At 35.9% G+C, this 20,585-nt stretch overlaps 1 protein-coding gene across 1 annotated transcript in view; it reads left to right on the top strand.

Annotated features, from left to right (window-relative positions):
- Positions 1-20,585, top strand: part of CSMD1 (CUB and Sushi multiple domains 1) — a 1,308,402-nt gene that overhangs the window by 609,005 nt on the left and 678,812 nt on the right. The window contains exon 5 of the mRNA XM_072855145.1: positions 10,709-10,916. Within this exon, the coding sequence (XP_072711246.1) occupies positions 10,709-10,916 (208 nt within the window). The remainder of the gene's footprint in view (positions 1-10,708; positions 10,917-20,585) is intronic.

Genomic DNA, 20,585 nt, shown 5'->3' with positions numbered 1-20,585 from the left:
AGCCTGTGTCTATCCATTGCAGCCCTCCAGTCAGGTCAGCTGTCCCACTAAGTCTGTAATCTCGATGACACCACAGTTTGTGACTATACGTGGGCTTCCAGTTTGTCCAGTTTGCTTCCCATGCAGCATATTTTTGTGTACAGGTACTTCAACTGGCTTCCAGTCATGTTGCTTTCTGAGGGGGAGGGAGAGAAACATTCATTGCCTTGTTCCATGTGTTCTTCCCTGGGCCTGTTCTCCACTTACCTGTAGGTTTTGGCCTGCATCCCTGACAAACTTAGTTTAGAGCTCTCCTCACTAGGTCAGGAAACCTGTTGCCCTGTTCAGCCAGGCAGATCCCATGTCTCCCCTGCTGCCCTCATTCCTTGAAGAGGATCCTGTGTTCAAAGAAGTCAAAGCCCTGTTGCCCCATACCAGCTGCTTAGTCAAGTGTTGTGCAGGAATCAGATGCTCCTGCCTGAGCTTTTCCCCTTGCATTAAGGAGAACCCCTCTGGTCTCCTGTGCTTTTCACCCTAATCCCAAGCCCTGTGGACACTCTTTACTGCTAAAACTCTCCCTTGGCAGTATTATTGTACCCATATGGATGAGCAACAAAGGGTGGTTGTTGTCTTCTGCAATAGTTTGTAAAAGTTTCTGGTGACTGAAGGGTCTTATAATGTAATTCCTCACAGCAAAGAAATATTATATAAATTCCTGTGCTCCAAAACAAATACAAAAGTTAATAATCAAAAAAGCAACAGAGATTTGGGTCATATCTGTTGTTTGTATTTGATTTCAATCAGTATGTGATGAAGATTTCTTTTACTAGTGCTTTGAAAACAGGAAGAAAACAAAAATTTTCTAACCTTTCAATGGTCTGATCTTAGATTTTTTTTTTTCTGTCCTTCTACTAAGAGGTAGTAAACAGGTTTCAGAAAAATATACATGTCATAAGTTCATTGTGTCATCAGTGTCTTCTAAATATTTGTTCCATTATTGCAGATACTGCCCATTTTGGCAGTGTTTGCTGCATATAAATATCTCTAACAAGACTGAAATTTTGTTCATCATTTGTAACTCTGTGAATTTAACCTATTAATAAAAACTCAAGCGGGGTCCTAAACCCCGTGTAGAACTTAAAAGAAATCCAAAGAATTCTGTGTACCTTCTGTCAAGAAATGAGAACCATAACAGAAAAGTTATTTAATAATTAATGATTTATGTGAGCTGAGCCATTGCCTCAGTGGATTTTTAGAGTTCATGCGGAATGTGGATTTGATGAGGGATTTTAGGCATTCCTTATTTTATTTCATTTTATCAGTCTGGAACATATGCCATGAGGTAGCCCTTTCCATTCACTATGTCTTCAAGCAAGAAATGTTCCCCTATTATTTCTCTGAGAACCTTGGTCTTTTCCATGAAAGCATCTTTTGTTAGTTTTGTTTCCAGATGGTATTCTTCTTTCTTTTCATCGTAAACTAATTTCATGGCATCCATACAAGACAATATAGCAGAGTTAAATAAAGCTACATGGTTTATATACTAAAAAATCAGAATAACCTTCTTCTCCATGGTATGTTTCCCTAGCTTTGCTGTTGCTTGCAAATTACTATTTTCTGCAATTTTGTTGGTTAATATTTTCAGAAGCATTAAAAAGCTGGTGTCCAGTAATTTATACATTGTCTAACTGTACAAATGATGTTTCTGCTAGAAAAATTCCTAGTGAATTACTAAGCCTCCAGGAAGATGTAGACAGCATTGACTCTTTTATCTGCTGTTTTGTTTCTCTGGCTGCTACTCAGTTTCAGAGGTACTCTCTTTAAAGTATAGCCATGCAGAGGCTGGTGGAGCTGAACTGTACTGCAGATTCATGGATGGCTTAGAATGAGCTCTGAAGAGAAATCAAAGGTGAAGTCAATGGCATTTATAGAAAGTTTAGATAATTTGACTGTCAATTTGACTGTTAGATAATTTGACATTTGCTTTATCCTTTTTTTCCTGTTTCCTTTCAATAAACTATTATTTTTTGATGTGTTAAAATATGGCAACTTCCAAACTGAAAAAGATAGAAAACAGCCCCCCAAGATAGAAAACAGCCCCCCCCCAAAGTTCAAAGGCAAATTCTGAAAAGATGATGTAATTATTAAAACTTAGTCCTGTTTTTCCATATGGTAAGTAAGAGCAGCTATGAACTTTTCTGCTGTTAAAAGCTAACCAAGAAGTTTACCATGAGTTTCTGCAAAAAAATTGTATAGGTGGCTTACAAAATTGACAGGGAGAATCAATGGCCCACCTAAATTCTGTTCTTCTGTTTTTTGTCCCAAGAATTAAAAAGGTCTCCGTTATCCCAATCGTGGCTACCATAATAGTATTACTCAAAACATTTGCCTTCTTTATCTTGAGGTTGAAATATTGTGCAGTACAAGTCTGAAACATTTTGAAAGTTAATTTCATTCTCTGCAGTAACTCCACTAATAGCTGATTTATGATATGTGACTACTTCTAAATGAACTTTGTATAATTAGGTTCTCAATTCTCAGTAATTTTGAGAATCCCTAGTTGATTCTAGATTTTTATGAAGCTAACATTAGGAATACAAATTGGATTAGTGATATTACAATGGTAAGCTTTTTCTCACGATGAAAATAGCTGTGAAGAGAAGAACATGTAATAAGTTATCATTAAAAAGATACCCAATTATTGGAGCGAAAATAAAGAAGACAAACCAGTTAAAGAGATCATATATCAGAAAGGTCCAAAAGGATTGAGTAATAATTAATCAGGTTCCAGATTTAAGAAATATTATTGGAGAAATACTTTGGTGAATAATATACAATCAAGAAGGTATTCTTAGAATAGATAACTGGAGAAAGGAAGAAGAGTTTATGATTCACTAAAGAGTAAGATAAACTAAATACAGAGATTCAGAGCTGATATTTTAAAAACATCTAGCAAAGAGAAATTGATGTTTTTGGTGTTATCCATACTTTCTGAGGTAGCAAGTAATTCTCTGATGTAATTTCTTCTCAGCCTCTGAGGTTCAGACAAATATGATTTTATATATTTAAGGAGGAGAAAAAGATGTCCTGATCCCATCATTTATCCATGTTTATTTAAAAAAATAGAAAAAATAAAGGGAAAGAAAAAGAAAACTTCCCAACAATTCTGCTTATTGATCTTGCATTACATGATAAAGTGAGAATATTTTCCCAAATCTAATTTTTAGAGTGACATCTAAGATTCCTGCCTGAGCAATTTTGTTCACTTTCAGAATACTCTGAATTGGTGCAATGTTTACATTGAGATGAAATTTAAATGAAACTCATTGTGACTGGTCAAATAAGAAGTCAGAGAAGTGTTTCAGGAAAAGCAGATAGGATATACGGTATAATTTCTTACACAGTAGGGCAGGACTGACTACAGCACACCCAACTGGGATATGGGCACAGATACAAGTATTCTTTCTTTTATATGTGTGTGTGTGTGTATAAGTATATATATATTTATACATACATATATTTATGTTTATATATTCTTGTTCTATGATGTATCAGTAGGTACAGAGGGACCCGATAAAAAAATGAAAATATGTCAGGTCGATGAAAAGATGCTGGATCTGTGCAATAAAGTGAAAAATCAGATGAACAGTACAATGAAAACATAGTGAAGGTACCCAGAATGATATAGTAAAGTCAAAGGATGAAAAAGAGGACTTCAATCTGACCATTTGGAACATGAGCAAAGTTAACATCAGAGGAAGATACAATGATTTACTAAAAATGAAAAACAAACCTCAGAAGCAGTCATAAAAAGTTGAAGGATTTCATAACTGCACGTAGACTTCTGGGAATAACTGGATTAACTTTCCTAATTATTAGAAAAATGTATGTGAAATCTGCAACAGTCATTAATTTGCCCTTAAAGAATTCAGCCTTTTCTCTTTTTGCTTCAAAATTAGCTATTAGCGAAATAACTATTAATTTGTTGTAGACTGTTATTTTAAGGTATCATTATCAGCGTTAAAATAAAAATATATTCTCAAGTGAACAATTATCATATCACTGGAAAACAGTTTAGGATACTTAATTGAAAAAGAAAAGAGTCTTTACAAGATATCCAGAAGACTGATCTTTCATTTCTGTGGGAGACAGAGTATGAGATTACAGACTGTTGATTAATTTTTTAACTTCTTAATCTAGCTATCCTCTTTTAAGACCAATTTTTTGCGTGAAAAATGTGGCGGAGTTGGGGTTTTGATTTTAAGTTTGCTCAAGCACGTACTATCAGATAATAACTGAACTTTTCTGCCAGGTTAGCAAATATTTTGTCCATCACTATTTCTGTCTTATTCAAAATTTATAACTTTGTTGACTAATAGATTAGATTTCCTCTCCAGAGTGGATGGAGGGAGAATAGGTCTTTGTAATATAACAAACTGATACGATAGAATAAATAAGAATTGTAAAAGGCTACTAAATTAAGCACAATGATTACATGAAAAAAACAGACCAATCTCAAGACCCAAGAGGTACAAGACTACCCCACTGAGTCCAGTATTGTCACGGCCAATAACTACAGGACAACCCCACTGGACACTGGGGTCTGCTTAGATTGAGCTCATTGAAACATGAAAGTTAAAATGTTCAAATTAGTGCTACAACTGCAATGGGTGCCCACAGGTACCTAATCAAATTGCAACAATTTCTGCGTTTCTATTTTGTACATACTATTAACTTGAAGTGAGAAATCTGACTTTTTAATATACGTAAAATAGACACTATTTTCCTAAACCTCAATAATTTCTGAAATTTTAACAAAATAAATACCATTCTACTTAGAGAGCAATCCAAATTATTTTGAAGTGTCCTTTGAAAACCCTGGAGAGAGAAAGAAAATTCCTCTTAGATGCATGGTCTAATGAGTATTTAATTTATGTGAAGTTGATCAACAGCAAGAGAAGAAATTGAGAAAGGGAGGCAAACTGATTAGAGCACTTATCTGGGATGCAGTACATCTGGATTCAAGTGATGACAGAAAAAAAAACAAACAACCTTCTGACAAGTTTCTCTTTTTTAAAACACAGAAAAGAAGCACAGGTGTTGGCTTTTACCTATTCAAAATAAAGTCTATAAAAAACTAAAATATTAAAGAAGATTAGCAAGTAGAGCTGAATATTTTTATGGTTAAAGAGCTGGCTGCCAGTTGGAACTAGATTAAATCAATGAGTTGTCTGATGAATGTGTAATGCTACACCATTGTAACACTTAGCGATGTTTTTGGTCTTTATGAATCTGGCAGTTTAGCAGCTTGACAGTTGGCATTGACATACTAAAATTTATTTTTAAACTTGGCATTGATATACTATGGCTTGTTTTTAGGTTATTATCAGTAAAACATTTTTAAATGGTAAATTTAAAGTCTTACTTCAAAAAGTCATTTAACTAATTCCTTATATTAACCATTTCCAAGATATCCAAAGCATATATCTATGAAAGTAGTCACAGATGTGTTTTCTGTACTGAAGAATTTTATTAAATGAGGTACAAATATCTACTTTTTCACAAATGAACTACAGAGAAATGCCATTTAATAAAGAATTGAATAAAACATAAAATGATAGAATATCTCAAGCTGGGAGGGACCCATAAGGATCATTGAGTCCAGCTTCCTGCTCCTTGCAGGACTACCTAAAACTAAACCATATGACCAAGAGCATCGTCCAGATGCTCCTTGAACTCTGTCAGGCTTGGTGCCGTGACCACTTCCCTGGGGAACCTGTTCCAATGACCGACCACCCTCTCAGTGAAAGACCTTTTCCTAATGTCCAATCTGAACTTCTCCTGAAGCAGTTTCATTCCATTTCCTTGTGTCCTATCGCTGGTCACCAGAGAGAGGAGGTCAGCACCTCCCCCTCCGCTGTCCCCCTTGAGGAAGTTGTAGACTGTGATGAGGTCACCCCTCAGCCTTCTCTTCTCCAAGATGAACAAACCAAGTGACCTCAGCCACATCTCATAAATCTTGCCCTCAAGACCTTTCACCATCTTGCTTGCCCTCCTCTGGACACACTGCAATGGTTTGATGTCCTTCTTATGTTGAGGCACCCAAAACTGCGCATGGCACTCGAGGTGGGGCCGCACCAGTGCAGTGCAGAGTGGGACAATCACCTCCCTCAGCCGGCTAGCTACGCTGTGCTTGATGCACCCCAGGACATGGTTGGCCCTTTTGGCTGCCAGGACACACTGTTGACTCATATTCAACTTGCCATCAACCCAGACCCCCAGATCTCTCTCCGAGGGGCTGGTCTCCAACCCCAATAAATAAATAGCTGTTTCAGTTATATTTTTAATAAGGCTTGCTAAATAATATATGCCCATGGTTCATTTAGAACCCTCTAAAGCTGCAATTTTCTTTAATTGATAAGACTTACAAAATGTGACTCAAAATGACAATATATCATCAGATGACAATTTATAAAATATCACTCAAATTTTTAATTGCATCTATTCTGTTGCTTGTGATAAAGAGGTAAGGAAATGGCTATGAATGATGTAACAAGAAAAAAACTTTTCTTTATTACTATGAATTTTTTACTTTAAGTCACAGCTATGTTTTTATCAGGTATGTTACAATAATAATGTAGTAAAATGATCTTTCAAATGAGGACCTTTCAGTATAAACTAAAGTTGAATAGCCAATTCTGATCATTTAAATTCAGATTCTAAATTAATTTTGAAAGGTTCGATGAATTTTTTTTTTCCTTTATTATACAATAAGCATTTTTCACTTGCATGAACATGTTATTAGTTTTTGTATAAAAAAGGCATATAAAATACAGAACATTACACTCTGGAAGGCATTTGTGTGGGAAGGAGAGGAAAGTCCAGTAAAAATGATGGAATGTTTAAAAGATATCTAAACCAATTTCAATAAGGAAGTTTTCTACAATACTGTTTCTGTTCTTACCCCATCTTTGGATATCTGCTTAGCAGGGCTTGCATGCCACTTGTAGCAAGATCTCATTTATGCAAAACACAGCTTACCAAAATTGTCAGATTGTTATTTTTGGTGAATTGACTCTTTCAAGTTTGAATAATGTAAGATTTTTCATTGACTGACATGGTTCCTTAGTGATTCCTTTGATTTTTACATGCATTAACTTGATGGATATGTTTATCTGTTTTATCTAAGCTACACATCTATACAGTATATATGTTTTTGTCAAGTGGTGCCAACCATATGTGTTTGTGTGTGTACTTTATATATTCTCTAAATTCAGAGCACTTAATTCCTGACTACTGAGAGATCCAAATGTTTGTAGCTTTATACTTCAAGTAGTCATTTATGCTGATACAAACAGCACTTTGTGCAGTTGCTTACAACTTGAAAATAACCATGAGTGTTTGGAATTAATTACTTGCAGATTTTAAAATGCAATTTGTTAATCACTTAGAGTTTGAATTCATGAAGCCTGAGGCACTATCTGCTATCAAATTACTCCAAGCACAGTGATGCATTTAGATTCCTGAGCACTGTTCTATCTCTCTCAAAAGCATAACATAGAGAAGGCTATGGCCAAGAAAGGCGATCATTCCAAGGAGGCCAACTAGCTCTGGGGCCAGCTGGTGAAACACAACGTATGTCCGGGCAGTTTATGTCTCCTACTCTCTGAGCGGTGTGGCCACATCCTGCCTGCCTGTGCTCACTCTTAGGCAATTTATTATTTTTTAACATTCAACAGTCTGGTTGCCTTAGCCTAGGTGCCACATATGGTGAAGGAAGTCCCCAGACCACAGGCTCCTGGAACATGGGAAATATGTTAGAGGAAAGATCATTCTGTGCAGCTGGTTTTGCTGTGGTCTTTCCCTAGCACATCCACATCTGTCAGAGGGAAAATACTGACTCTCTGGTCTGAGTTAGTTTCTGTGGTCTTAGCTGACTAATGTTCCCTTTCCATTTCTGAGCTAACTTGGTTTCTTGCAAACCTCTTAGAAATGGTGTTATGAATAGATTAAAAAGCTATGCATCCCTCTGGGCAGATATCTGTAGTAGCGTGAGTTCCTTTGGCTTTCATTGGTAATGCACAGTGTATAAACTTAGAATTTTGCATGTGATTGCCAGAAATAATCAACTACATAAGCCTTCCATGTCAGCTGTAAAATTCAGAGCTTTAGAGCTCAAACCTTATTCAAGGGCTCTGCAGCAGAAACACTGAGTAGCATTGTAATTACCACTAGCATATTACTTAATGTCAGTATAAACACAGTGGGAGATGGTGTCATTGAGAATGTTTTCATAACAAAATTTAACAGCAGGCAGCTAGTACCAAAGAGTTATGGCTGACTTAGGATCTTGCACATCTTGCTGGTTACCCTGGATAGGAAAAGCCTGCTTGCTGTCTTTCAAGAATACAGGTAGAACCTCTATGCATTATTAACTGGAGCTCATACTCTTACATTTTGATTCTTACACACAAAAAAAAAACCAACCTCACACTGTTATGACAAAATATGAACAAGTAGAAAGCCTGAAAAAAAGAGAGGGTTGAAATCATCAGGTTTTGGGGTTCGATGGTTCATTCTGACTCTGATACTGATGATGACCACAGTGGAAATCAATAACTCAGTGTTGTTTCTGTACTGAAGTATTGGCACAGGATGTATCAAGTTAATTCATTTTTCTTTTCTGGGTTAGATGATAATCTGAAGTGAAGTGCTTGAAAGCTGTACAGTTTTAAAAAAAAAAGGAAAAAAAGGTCATTCTAGATATTGTTGGATAACAAATATTGATTCTCCTTTCTGATTAATTATAGATTTACAATAGTTTTTAAATTATTGTAATCTTGTCATGTATTATGCACCAGGAATTTTGATCTGATCCTCAGCTTTATCCATGAGTCTTTAATTTTCACTTCCTTTCCCCTTTTATCCCTCAGAGGCACAATGGCTCTTTCAATATACACTGTATAAAAAGCCAGGAATTGAGGGAGGAATCACAGAAATGGCCTGATTTCACCAGGAAAAATAATTTTTTTAGGAGTGTAGATCAATTCCACCCTTAAATCTCCTTCATTTAAAAGAGAATACATAAATATTAGGGTCCAGAAAGTAAGATATGAAATTTATCAAAAAGACCTGCCCTCCTCTGCCCTCCTCTGAGAAATTTGTGTGCCAAGAAATTATGAAACTCAATAAGGCTTTGGTAGCTAAGGTTATGTTACCTTTCTTTATGTCAAAATTTACTTTGCACATAGAAGTGTAAAGATAACTACCTGTTCGAATGTCTTCAGCAGCTTCCTCTCCTCTTTTTAGTCAAATTAATGGTCCATACAATACTTAAATATTAAAGAAATAATTCTGTTTCTGCCTTTCTCCCAATTCTTCCTTTTATTTCAGTCCCTTATTAGCTATTTATCCTCTTTTAATAGTCTCCTTTTTTAATGTCCAGCCACAGTATTCCTCTTCCTTTGATTCAAATGAATACTTTTTCCTTCAAATCTTCCTTTAAAACTCACTTTCACTGACAGGCTTTCAACTGTGATTGAGAAGAGCAGCTCTACTCCCTACCCCTCTCTGTTGTCTTAATTAGCTATTCAGTTATTATCCTAATTAGACTGTAAGTTCCTTATGTCATGCACCTTGCCAAGCTATTTGTTTTTAAATCTCCACGTGCACTTATAGTATGCAAATAATACCTAATGATAATAGCAGTAAGTAAAGATGATAAAGCAGATAAAAATGAAATGCTTCTCTTCTGATCATTCACCTATGCAGAAATATTTTAATTACTATAGCTGTAGCTTTCATAGCCACATTATAACACACCGAAAGCCACCTGATGAATTTTTTTTTTTTTTATGCCAATGAACTGCATGGATGACATGTTTTGTTGGGTTTTTTAAATGTTTTAATACCCAATGCTAATAATAATCAGCATACCTTTAAAGCTTTTGATGAAATCTTAGGGGGCAAGGAAGAGTACAAGAAGTCTGCTAAATCCTTTGGCAACATATTAAACAACATTCCAGGTTTAGCAGGAAATTCCTATGCTCTGTGTTTTTTTAAATTTGGTTAATAACCATTAAAAAATATACATTATTAACTGATGATGCGTGAACCTTGGAAGGTCCATCTGGCAACAAAACCTTCTGAATTTATTTGCCTTCTGTAAACATCCTGATTCAGAACAAAAAACTTGAGAATCGCTAGTATGATTTTATTAATGGTTCCTAGTTTAGGACAGCATTTAAATCTATAAGAATATTTTTTTCTGCAGTTTTTTATAGTTATAAGAAATGAGAGAGATCTTTAGAAAAGAATTGTTCAATATTTTTAGATTTATATCACAGAGAGACTAACTATATTTCTGTGATTCTCTGCCCAGTTCTTTCTTAGGCTTCTTCTGTGGATACTTTCCAGAGCCAAAGTACAGGTTCTCCAAATCAGCTCATACTAGGTGTCTCTGATAATCTTATCCTTGTTTGGCCTGGTACTAAAGTGTCACCAACAAGGAAAAAAAGTCAAAAAACCTAAACCAAAAATCTCTGCAGCTAAAAGGCCAGAAAATGTTCTAGTCTGTTCACCTGGATAGTATTTTGTTTCTCTGTGTGCATGTATTTGTGGGTACTCTATGCGCAGAAGGGAAGAGCTGGGTTTGCTATGGCAGAAGTAAGGATGATGCTTCACTTGTTTAAGGTGCAGCTGCACTAGTAATTGATGTTCTGTTCATCAGCTGAAGGAGCTTGTGGAGGGACACTACGTGGGACAAGCGGAACTATTTCAAGTCCTCACTTCCCTTCCGAATATGAAAATAATGCTGATTGCACCTGGACCATAGTAGCTGAACCAGGAGATACCATTGCTTTGGTCTTTACTGACTTCCAGTTAGAGGAAGGATATGACTTCTTAGAGATCAGTGGAACGGAAGCACCATCAATATGGTAAGTCAGAGATCTTGTAAAGATATCCGTCCCTGTTTTTCTTTTTTGGTGAGTATTTTGAAAAGATATTAAAACATATTTAAGATATTTTCTACCTGTTAGTAATGACCGTTTTGTTGGGACCATTTTCTTTTGGTCCCTTTCACCCTCCAGAATTGAAAAAATATGTAGCAGTTCGCTTCTGCTTCTTTTCAAACCTTGATCCTTCCTTTTATTTTCCTCCATCTTTGAGAGTTATATTTGTAAGGTATGTTAGTAGTGAGCATTTATTGATGTTACATATTTGAACTTGGTATGAGAACATTTTCTGATGTTGTGTCTTGAATGCCTTATCATGATATTGTATTCCAACAATGAAAGCAGTGAGCAAAATTCAGCCTCACAGTAAAACAGGAATATATAGAGAGCAAATAGATGCCATCTTATTCTAAACAGGATATAATTCAGTCTTGCTACATGCACTCATGTATGTAAGTATTATTATCTTACGTTGGCTGATGTTAAAACTATTTGCTTAGCAATATTAGGGCTTAGTAATTATAATACTAAATCTATATTCTCTGTACTAAGTAAAATATGATAATTCTGTCTATGGGAACAAATTCAATTGCAGAACAGTTTGTATTATGAGATCTCTACATGCTACATATGCAGGTTTTTCATTTTTTCATCTCTGAGAACGTCTTGTGCTTGACATATGCACCATTGCTATAAAATGTAGCCTAGAAAAAAATACAGATCTGCTGCCACAGATGACTGATGGTTATTATCTTCAGAATGCCTTTCTGGAGATCTGAAGCAATCTCACTATTATTTTAATGTCATGACAGGCTAGGCAGTGCAATATATTAATAATTGTGAAGTTCTAGGTAGCATCGGATCTGTTGAAAACCTCTATCAAATAAAAATGTGTGGCAACCATGCTTGGCAAATATGTGAAAGCTTTGTTTTGAAGATACTTCTGGGTCTGTATCACAAGATTACTCTCTAACATTTCCACATGACCAAAAGTTGTGTAACGGCAGTCAGTGAAGCAGCTTTGCATCAAATTAAGTGCTCATGTCTGTCTGAAGTACAGTATGAGTACCCGGTTTGCCTCTCTCTCGTGCACAGACATGCACAACAGTCATCAATGCCAATGTTTTCTTATTAGGGGTTCTAAGGACCAGAAGCTGAAGTCTTAAAGGGGAAGAGCTAATGGAGTCTTGCTGCAGAACATAAAAATCTGTCCATTTATTTTTGTGTATGAGGCTCTAGTAGATGCCTAACAAAATATTTGCCACTTTTTTGCAAGAAATTACTCTGTTACTGAACTTGAACATGCAAATATAGGAATAGCTTTACATTTACACAGTCACATATACACATCTGTTCCCCAGAAGATTTCTGATGATAGATGATATAGAATAATATGAGCAGAAAGCAATGGAAACCTGTTTTGCATTGATCTCATATAGTATTGATCAACGTTACATTGGAAAACAGAGATATCATAAGAATCTTATTTATCCTAAAATTCAATCTAAATATTTTTCTCGTTTTCCCTGATATTTGTTTTTTGGGTTGGAGATATATTTTTTTTTAATAATGGTAAACTGATCGCTAAACGCTAAGGGTTTATTATATGTTCCTAGGATCATAGAATCATAGAGTAGTTTGTGTTGGAAGGGACCTTTAAATGTCATCTAGTCCAACCCCTTGGCAAGAAGCAGGGACATCTTCAACTAGATCAGGTTGCTCAGAGCCCCGTCCAACCTCACCTTGAATGTTTCCAGGGATGGGGCATCTAACACCTCCCTGGGCAACCTGTTCCAGTGTTTTGCCACCCTCATCGTAAAAAATTTCTTCCTTGTATCTAGTCTAAATCTACTCTCTTTTAGTTTAAAACCATTACCCCTTGTCCTATCGCAACAGGCCCTCCTAAAAAGTCTGCCCCCATCTTTCTTATGTACTCCCTCTTTAAGTATTGAAAGGCTGCAAACAGGTCTCCCTGGAGCTTTCTCTTCTCCAGGCTGAACAACCCCAACTATCTCAGCCTTTCTTCATAGGAGAGGTGTTCCATCCCTCTGATCTTTTTTGTGGCCCTCCTCTGGACCTGCTCCAACAGCTCCATGTCCTTCCTGTGCTGAGGGCTCCAGAGCTGGTTGCAGTACTCCAGGTGGGGTCTCACAAGAGCAGAGTAGAGGGGCAGATTCAGCTCCCTCGACCTGCTGGCCACACTTCTTTTTATGGAAGCACAGGGTATGATTGGCTTTCTGGGCTGAGAGTGCACATTGTTGGCTCATGTCCAGCTTTTCATCCACCAGTACTCCCAAGTCCTTCTTGCCACGGCTGCTCTCAATCCCTCCATCCCCCATCCTGTACTCATACCGAGGGTTGCCCCAACCCATGTGCAGGACCTTGCATTTGGCCTTGTTGAACTTCATGAGGTTCGCATGGGCCCAGCTCTCAAGGTCCCTCTGGATGGCATCCTGTCCCTTGGGCATGTCAACCGCACCACTCAGTCTGCAAACTTGCTGAGGGTGCACTCAATCCCACCATCTATGTCATTGATGAAGATATTAAACAGTACGGGTATCACTGATACCAGTACAGGATCAGTACAGGATCACTGATAAAAGTTTGGAGAAGCTATGGGAAGTTTTATAAGAAATGTTTAAAGATTAGTGGACAATTTGGAATGAAGCTACACATTCAGCTATATTTAAGCCAGAACAGTTACCATAGCGACATTAGAGCCATGCTAAATGTAGTGCGTGCTGTAATCTGCTAAAATCAGCTGTGTGTTTAAATGTGAAGTTGTTCCATACTTAAAACTAATGGTGTAGAGGTGTATCATCTTAAAATGTGACTTTTTTTTTTTAATTGCTCTCTTTTATCGTATCTGGCATCATGTCAACAGCTTTATACAGTAATTCTGTGTTAGAAGACATGTATTCTATTGGCATGGTCTGGTAATTATAATTGTTTTTTCACTTAAAGGAATATTTACTGTAAAATAAGCCAAATATTATGCTCATGAAGAGCATAGAAGGGCAGATATATGAGCACTGCAAAAGCTAGAAAGATAATGAGAATAAAGAAAATAATTTCAGACTAATGATTCTTTACTGATTTTAGTGTATGGTACAATCGGCCTGGATTACCCTTTCCAGACATATCAACAAGGTTAAGAAGCAGTTCCAGCATGATTACAGTAAAAACTGGATGGATTTTTTTTAAGTAAAGCAATGGAAATGCTAGAACAAATAGGATATAAATGCTGAGGAAAAATAATCTGATATATCTATACAATATGGATATAAGAGATATTATATTATAGTAATTATACTCTATATTATATGCCTTATATTTATTATATAATAGTAATATTAATTATGTTATATTACTTATATTATATCCCTCACATGTTTCTGAACCTTCTTTAAGACGTTCAGTTTATTTCCATGTTATACAGCTTATTGATGGTTTCTTTTACAATGCATTGAAAAGGAAGAAGAGATTTGTTTCCCCTTTCTTATTCTTAAAAGATCATTTGAAAATCATTGATACAGTCCATCCTAATGGAATTAGTTTATAAAAGAATCAAGTGACATTACCTCACTATTTCTTTTATGCCCATGATACAATTACAGTGTCCAAAGCTATTTAAGTTGGTTTTGTTTTGTTTTGTTTTTTGTTTTTCTAATTAAAGAGCAGTTATATAGCTCTGGATCTTGAATGGATGTGCACATACAGATGACCACATTTTTAATCCTCCTTTGAATCTATATAAATGTCAACAGGCTTAAAAAGATGAACATTGGTGTCTGCAAAATGAATGCAAAGCAGGTAGAATAGGCTTTTTAACCTGTGGAGGAAATAAAAGTATTATTAGTTAGACTGTAGATGAAAGAAACCTTTTTGAATTTGAATCACTTGCTTAATTTGCTATTACATAAAGGAATTTTAGATGTAAAACGTTTATCTTGAGTTGGTAAGCTCTTGCTCGCAATGCCAAGAACAGTACTTCTGGGAGCATAACAGAAAGACTGCCTCTTTGCTATGTCTGGAGTCTGTTTCCCAGTCCACCAATTGTCTGGATCTTTTGAGTCTGAAGAGCTCTTCTGTTGTGAATTATTAGAACTAAAAAAAAAAAATAATTTTTTTTGCATAATTTCTGAAGATTAAATATAACTTTTTAAATACTTCCAAACATGTCCCTTTAGACTTCAGCTTAAATTATATGGTACTTAAAATTAAATCAAGGTTGGACCTAGAGATAGTGTTAAGAAGTGTCTTAAAAGCCTAGGCTGAATGAACATAGTTTTGAAGTAAAATCAGGAATATATCACTTAGGGAAAACATCCTTTTGAAAATCTATTAATGAGTCTTTCCCAAGACTCCTCCTTGAGACTGAGGTGGGTTTTGGTTTTGTTTTTTCTTTTTTTTTAATTATTATTTGGACTGAGTATTTTATTATTTGCAGGATAGGTAAATCTGGGCAATTCACATGGGCATAGATAGGCCTGACTCAGTCTTTCGCATGTAAATGTGGTTTTGCCATAATTTTTGCAAGATTAAAAACTTATTTGACAAAAAAAAAATCTTAGACTATTACAATATGCATGAAAAGTGATTATGATGCTAAAAATAATTCTGAAATTATTATTTTTTAACTTGGAATTGTAATACTGAACATATTTTGTTCTAAATTTTTTTTCCTCTTTTACCTTACAATACTAATGTTATTGGACTGTGCTTCAATTTAAACCTAAAATTATTATCCTTCAAATTTTTGCCAATTTGAAGTATTTGCCAATACAAGAGAATGAACTACACTTCATACTTTTTAGTCCAAATTAATTTCCTAATACTATTTAAAAATACCTTTAAGATTATTCTGATTTCCTTATAAATCACCTCAATATCCTAGTGAAAGGCCATAAAAATGTTTGTGGATGTGAGAGTGATTTGGAAGCAGCAATAATGAATTACTATAATCTTGGCATACAATTTGACATAAGTACCTGGACTCATCTGAAACTCACTTCTTATTTCTTTGTTAATGAATAACTCTTATAACAGCTGGGTCATAATACTAATTTGTGATTCTTAGATAAATACACCAGTCCAAGCACTTAGATATAATTCAAAACAGTAGTATTTTGATCTGCATGTTTCCTGTCCTGTTTATAGAGATCTGTCTTAATCTTACCACCCTCATTGTGAGAGGTCTATAGCAAAGTAATGCATGAGATTATGGAGTGGTCTAAATCACCCTTTTGGTAGACACTTAGGGCAGTAGATCCATACATATGAGCTGAACATTTCGCTCAGAATTACACAATTATACAGCTAAAGAGCACCATCTATTGGTTTACTGTGGAAAGATGTATTGCTTGTGGATGCACCTTCAATAAAGTTGTTGTTATACACTGAAGGGCCCTTGGCATATATATGCCAAGGGTGACATACCCTTGGCAATATAAAGTTCTATTTTCTTTTCCTTCTCCATCAGACAAGAAAGGATGTGCCATGACCATGCAATGAGAGGAAGGCAGTTAGATTTTGGCTTTTTCGTTTGAGAACACTATTAGATTTTTATTAATCTATTTGTAATTAGTTACTTATTTTAGTCTCTTTAGAGACTTTCTGACAGTCAGCCCTTTTTTGTCACAAGTGAAACTCTGCAAAGCCCTATGTTTGTATTGGAGATGCTGGTAAAGGGTTCTCTTGCTGTCTGCTAGTTTTTGGAAGCTCTTACCTTTCTCTAGCTTTTAACGGGATTTCCCCTTTTACCTGTTTTGGTTAGGAAACTGAGTCCAATAAGTATAAGCTTCTGTACTTGATAACCTGTCCATCTGACCTGCCATGAATCATGTTTCATTTTTTTTCAGGAAAAGAAGTTGCATAGTTACCCTCAAATTCTTTCTGTTGACTTTCATGTTGCAAAGTTTCCAGTTACTGTGTAAAAATCCCAGTCTATCACATCTGAAAATCAACATTAATGCTGTTGAGCACTTGAACCCAATCTATCAAATATATATAGCAACACAAAAAACTTTTAAATTGACCTATTGTAGAACATTATACAGTTCCAAACCCCCAAGATACATTGGAAGGACAAAGATACTTTTAAGATGACTGCGAAAGATAGAATGTGTGTCTATATGAAGAGCTTTGTAAGACTGAAAAATACAGTGATCATGACAGTATATTAGATATTTTCAATCAATAATATGTTTATTTACCTGATTAAAGTTCTGTTCATCAACAATGTTTTTGCTAACTGATTTCTTCCATACACCATTTGTTCAGACTCTTGCCACAGCACACATCCTCCATAGGCATTCACATATTGTAAACTGAATAAATGACAGAAGAATCTCTAAAATAAGTAATATGGCAAATGCCATGTCTCTTTAAAAGACTCAGTGAAATACATCTTTTCCCCACCTTCTGAGTCCTGTCAGTTGCTGCCTTTGGTGCTGATGCTTGTTTCTCCCAGTTTCTCCTAGCTATCTTCTGTTGGCAACACCTATGCTCGCACTGCTCCCTTCCTTTCCCCTCCCACCAAGATGTCCTGTTTCTGGATCCTCCCTCAGCATTTGCTGCCATGTTCAATGGTTTCTTAAAATCAGGTAAAACTTATCCCAAACAAGCATTGACACATTGTAGTTGATCTTCTTGTCTGGTTTCCCTTGGTTTCTAGTAGATTAAGGGTTGAAAAACATACCCCCCAAAATTCTTAAAAAAAAAAAGTCAACCATGTGGTATAGTCATAGTCAAATTGGTGTATAAAAAGTTTGCAGACAACGTGCTGAACTTGAGTGCCTGTGGAGTTCTGTAATCTTGGAGTGAATGCCTCATTGGTCTCAGAGTTGTTAAGCATAGTCTCAGAAAGGATTATCGTACTCACAGACTAGGGCATTTAGAAAGAAAATAGGCAGAGTGTTTTGCATGGGATGCCAGCTATGTATAATAAACATGTCATACAGGCAACTGGCATACTCTAGTTCTTAAAGTATTGCTTTCCAGAGTCCTTTAAAATTCCCTGAGTGGGAAATAGCATGTTTTAATTCAGTATCTATATCCAGTTCTTTGGCATAGCAGTTGCTATACCCAAACATATGCAGATAAACAGCTTCTTCACTCCTACAGTTTTCCCATAATAAGGATTAATAAACTGATCTCATCAGTGATGTATCTTGTACTTTGCTATATTTATCAAAATCATCATGTTCCAAAATGGATTTTCTGCAGGCCTTCAAATGTCTCCTTGAAAAAATGAATTATGCACAGTTGTAAGTAAATTATTAGCAGACTTGGGAAAATACAATGAACACTGCTCAGTACCTTTGGAGTCCATAGAAAGAAAAAAAACAATGTAGATGAGACAGGTAGTGAACAGTCCCCCTTCCCTAACATTTCTACAGGAGGAAAGATGAAACCTGACCACTACTGATAAGAAAGCAAAGCTGCAAAGAAATTGTTATTTTAAGACAGGGTTACATTTCTTTCCCCCATCCTGGACATTGTCTTCCTTTTCCTTTCAGCATCCTAAAGGCAATTTTTTTTCTCTTTTTTAAAAAAATTGATACAGAAGAACGTGTGTGAATTTTTTTGCTTGTTTTATTATTTAAGTGTATATTAAATAATATAGTATATACTATGTAAGGAAATGAGCTCTGCTAGTTGCAATGAGCACCTTCAGATTCTAATTGTTAAAATGACCATAATGAAGAAAAGGACAAAGAGCACAAGTAGTGGTTTCAAAAATTGAAATGTAACATCTGAATTTGTATGTGATCTCTGAGTTGCTGGCGTTGCACTGGAAGAAAGGGGATGATGGAGGGAAAAAGGGCTTTAAGTTGGGGATTTGGGAGACAAGAATGAATCTAATGTGAAGAATTTTGTTTGGGTATGTTGAGGGATAGTATGACAGATTTTAAAGAGTTGGTAAGGTTTTGGAAACAGTTTCAGGCTGGGTTGGAGGGGCTGGGAAATTTGAACTTCAGAGTAGCAATGGGGGAATTAGGTGCTTTAGGTCAGTAGAGCCTTTGCAGAGTGGTATCCCAAATGAGCCTGGGAAGTGTGCTCAAGTCAGCCCTCTCACTGCTACAGAGTGAACAAAAACATCCTAAACCCACAGGAATACCACCATCACTAATGTTGTCACTTTGATCCAGCAAGCATATCCCCTCGCCTTTCCTCTTCCCCCAAAACAGGACTGCTTTGGTACATTTACCTTTGCTGTGTAGGACAGCAGAGAAGCCTGGCCTGCCCTCTTTCCTGGTAAATATGTGGTAGCTGTATCAGTATCCTGTGGTCTTTACCCAGATACTGGCCCATATAATGATGGCAAGTGCTGAAATGTGTATGTAATTCTTCTGAGAGCTTCAGATAGAAATGTAACAAAACACTTTCCCATTCTTCCTTTTGGACGACAGCTTTCTTTTGGATTATATGTTAATCTTGTGTTCAGAGATGGAGGTGATGGAAATAATGTGATTAAAAAAAAAAGGTTGATAGAGTCCTGATGCAAAGTCAAATCTATTTAAGGCTCAGTTAATAAGTATGTTTACTTTATGGTAATATCTCACATAGAAATTTTGCAAAGGTTCTTAACCTTGTGTTTAAAAAAAGCATATCTGAAATGCATTGCTTATCTTTTGTAGTATCTTCATGCTAAATGATATATATATATTAGTTAATTGTATGCATAAAAGTATGTGGAAGCTTTTGCAAGGATTTTGACCCTGAAATAAATACGACGGTAAATGTACTTCACGCTAGTAGTGGTGACTAAACTAATATAATCTCTTGCCTGTGTTAGCTGTGAAGACACAAAGACCACTTAGCTGTTAAAACCAGCATGTGAACAGTGTATGAAGTGAGAAGTACAGAAGCAGTAAATTGATGCTTAATTCACAGAACACTATCGCTTTCTTTGCACCTATTAATTTACAGCCTACTGCACTGAAGAGGTATAAAGGCTTAATTCATACCCCATCACAAACTGACAGGAACATAAGAGTGAGAGAACTCACTTAAGGAAGCACTGTGACCTACAGTATGATTTTCCACCACGTTTAAAATAACATGAAAAGTGCTAGATTTTTAAAATTAAGTACGTGAAACAAGGTTTAAATACATTAACAGAGAGCTTGGGTTGCTTAAAATATGACTAACATTAATATCTTTCTAAACAGACTGTCTAACTCTGGGGATTCAGTGTGCTCCTAAAATTTCCTTCTACTAGGTCTGTTGCATTGTTCTAGAATACCTATACTGTTAGTGTCATTTTCTCTCAAAATCCTTGAAATTAAATTCAGGACAATATATTCTAATGATGAAACAGCTCATACTCCTGTATTCAGGTAATGTTAGAAGCTTTTCTTTTAGATATTTATGAATCGCTATGTTTTTTACTTTTACAAGTACCTATCCATTGCAGTCAGCCTCAAGTGTAGCTTCCTCATAAGACAAAACCTACAGATATTTTGACTTTTGGAACTTTAGAGTAAAATTCCACCCTCCCCCACCCTTTTGCCATATAGCCCTACCAGTGACTCTAGATTTGCATACAATAATCACAATAATTCTGAAAAAATGCATATACTCCCTGATTCCCCCCCCGGCCAAAAAAAAAAATAAAAAAAATCTGGAATTCAAAATGGAGTTGAC

This window comes from Ciconia boyciana, chromosome 3 (genome assembly GCF_034638445.1).
Source record: "Ciconia boyciana chromosome 3, ASM3463844v1, whole genome shotgun sequence".
In the NCBI taxonomy this organism is placed as follows: Eukaryota; Metazoa; Chordata; class Aves; order Ciconiiformes; family Ciconiidae; genus Ciconia; species Ciconia boyciana.
Note: the sequence above shows the minus strand (reverse complement) of the source record. Positions and strands in the feature narration are given on the sequence as shown.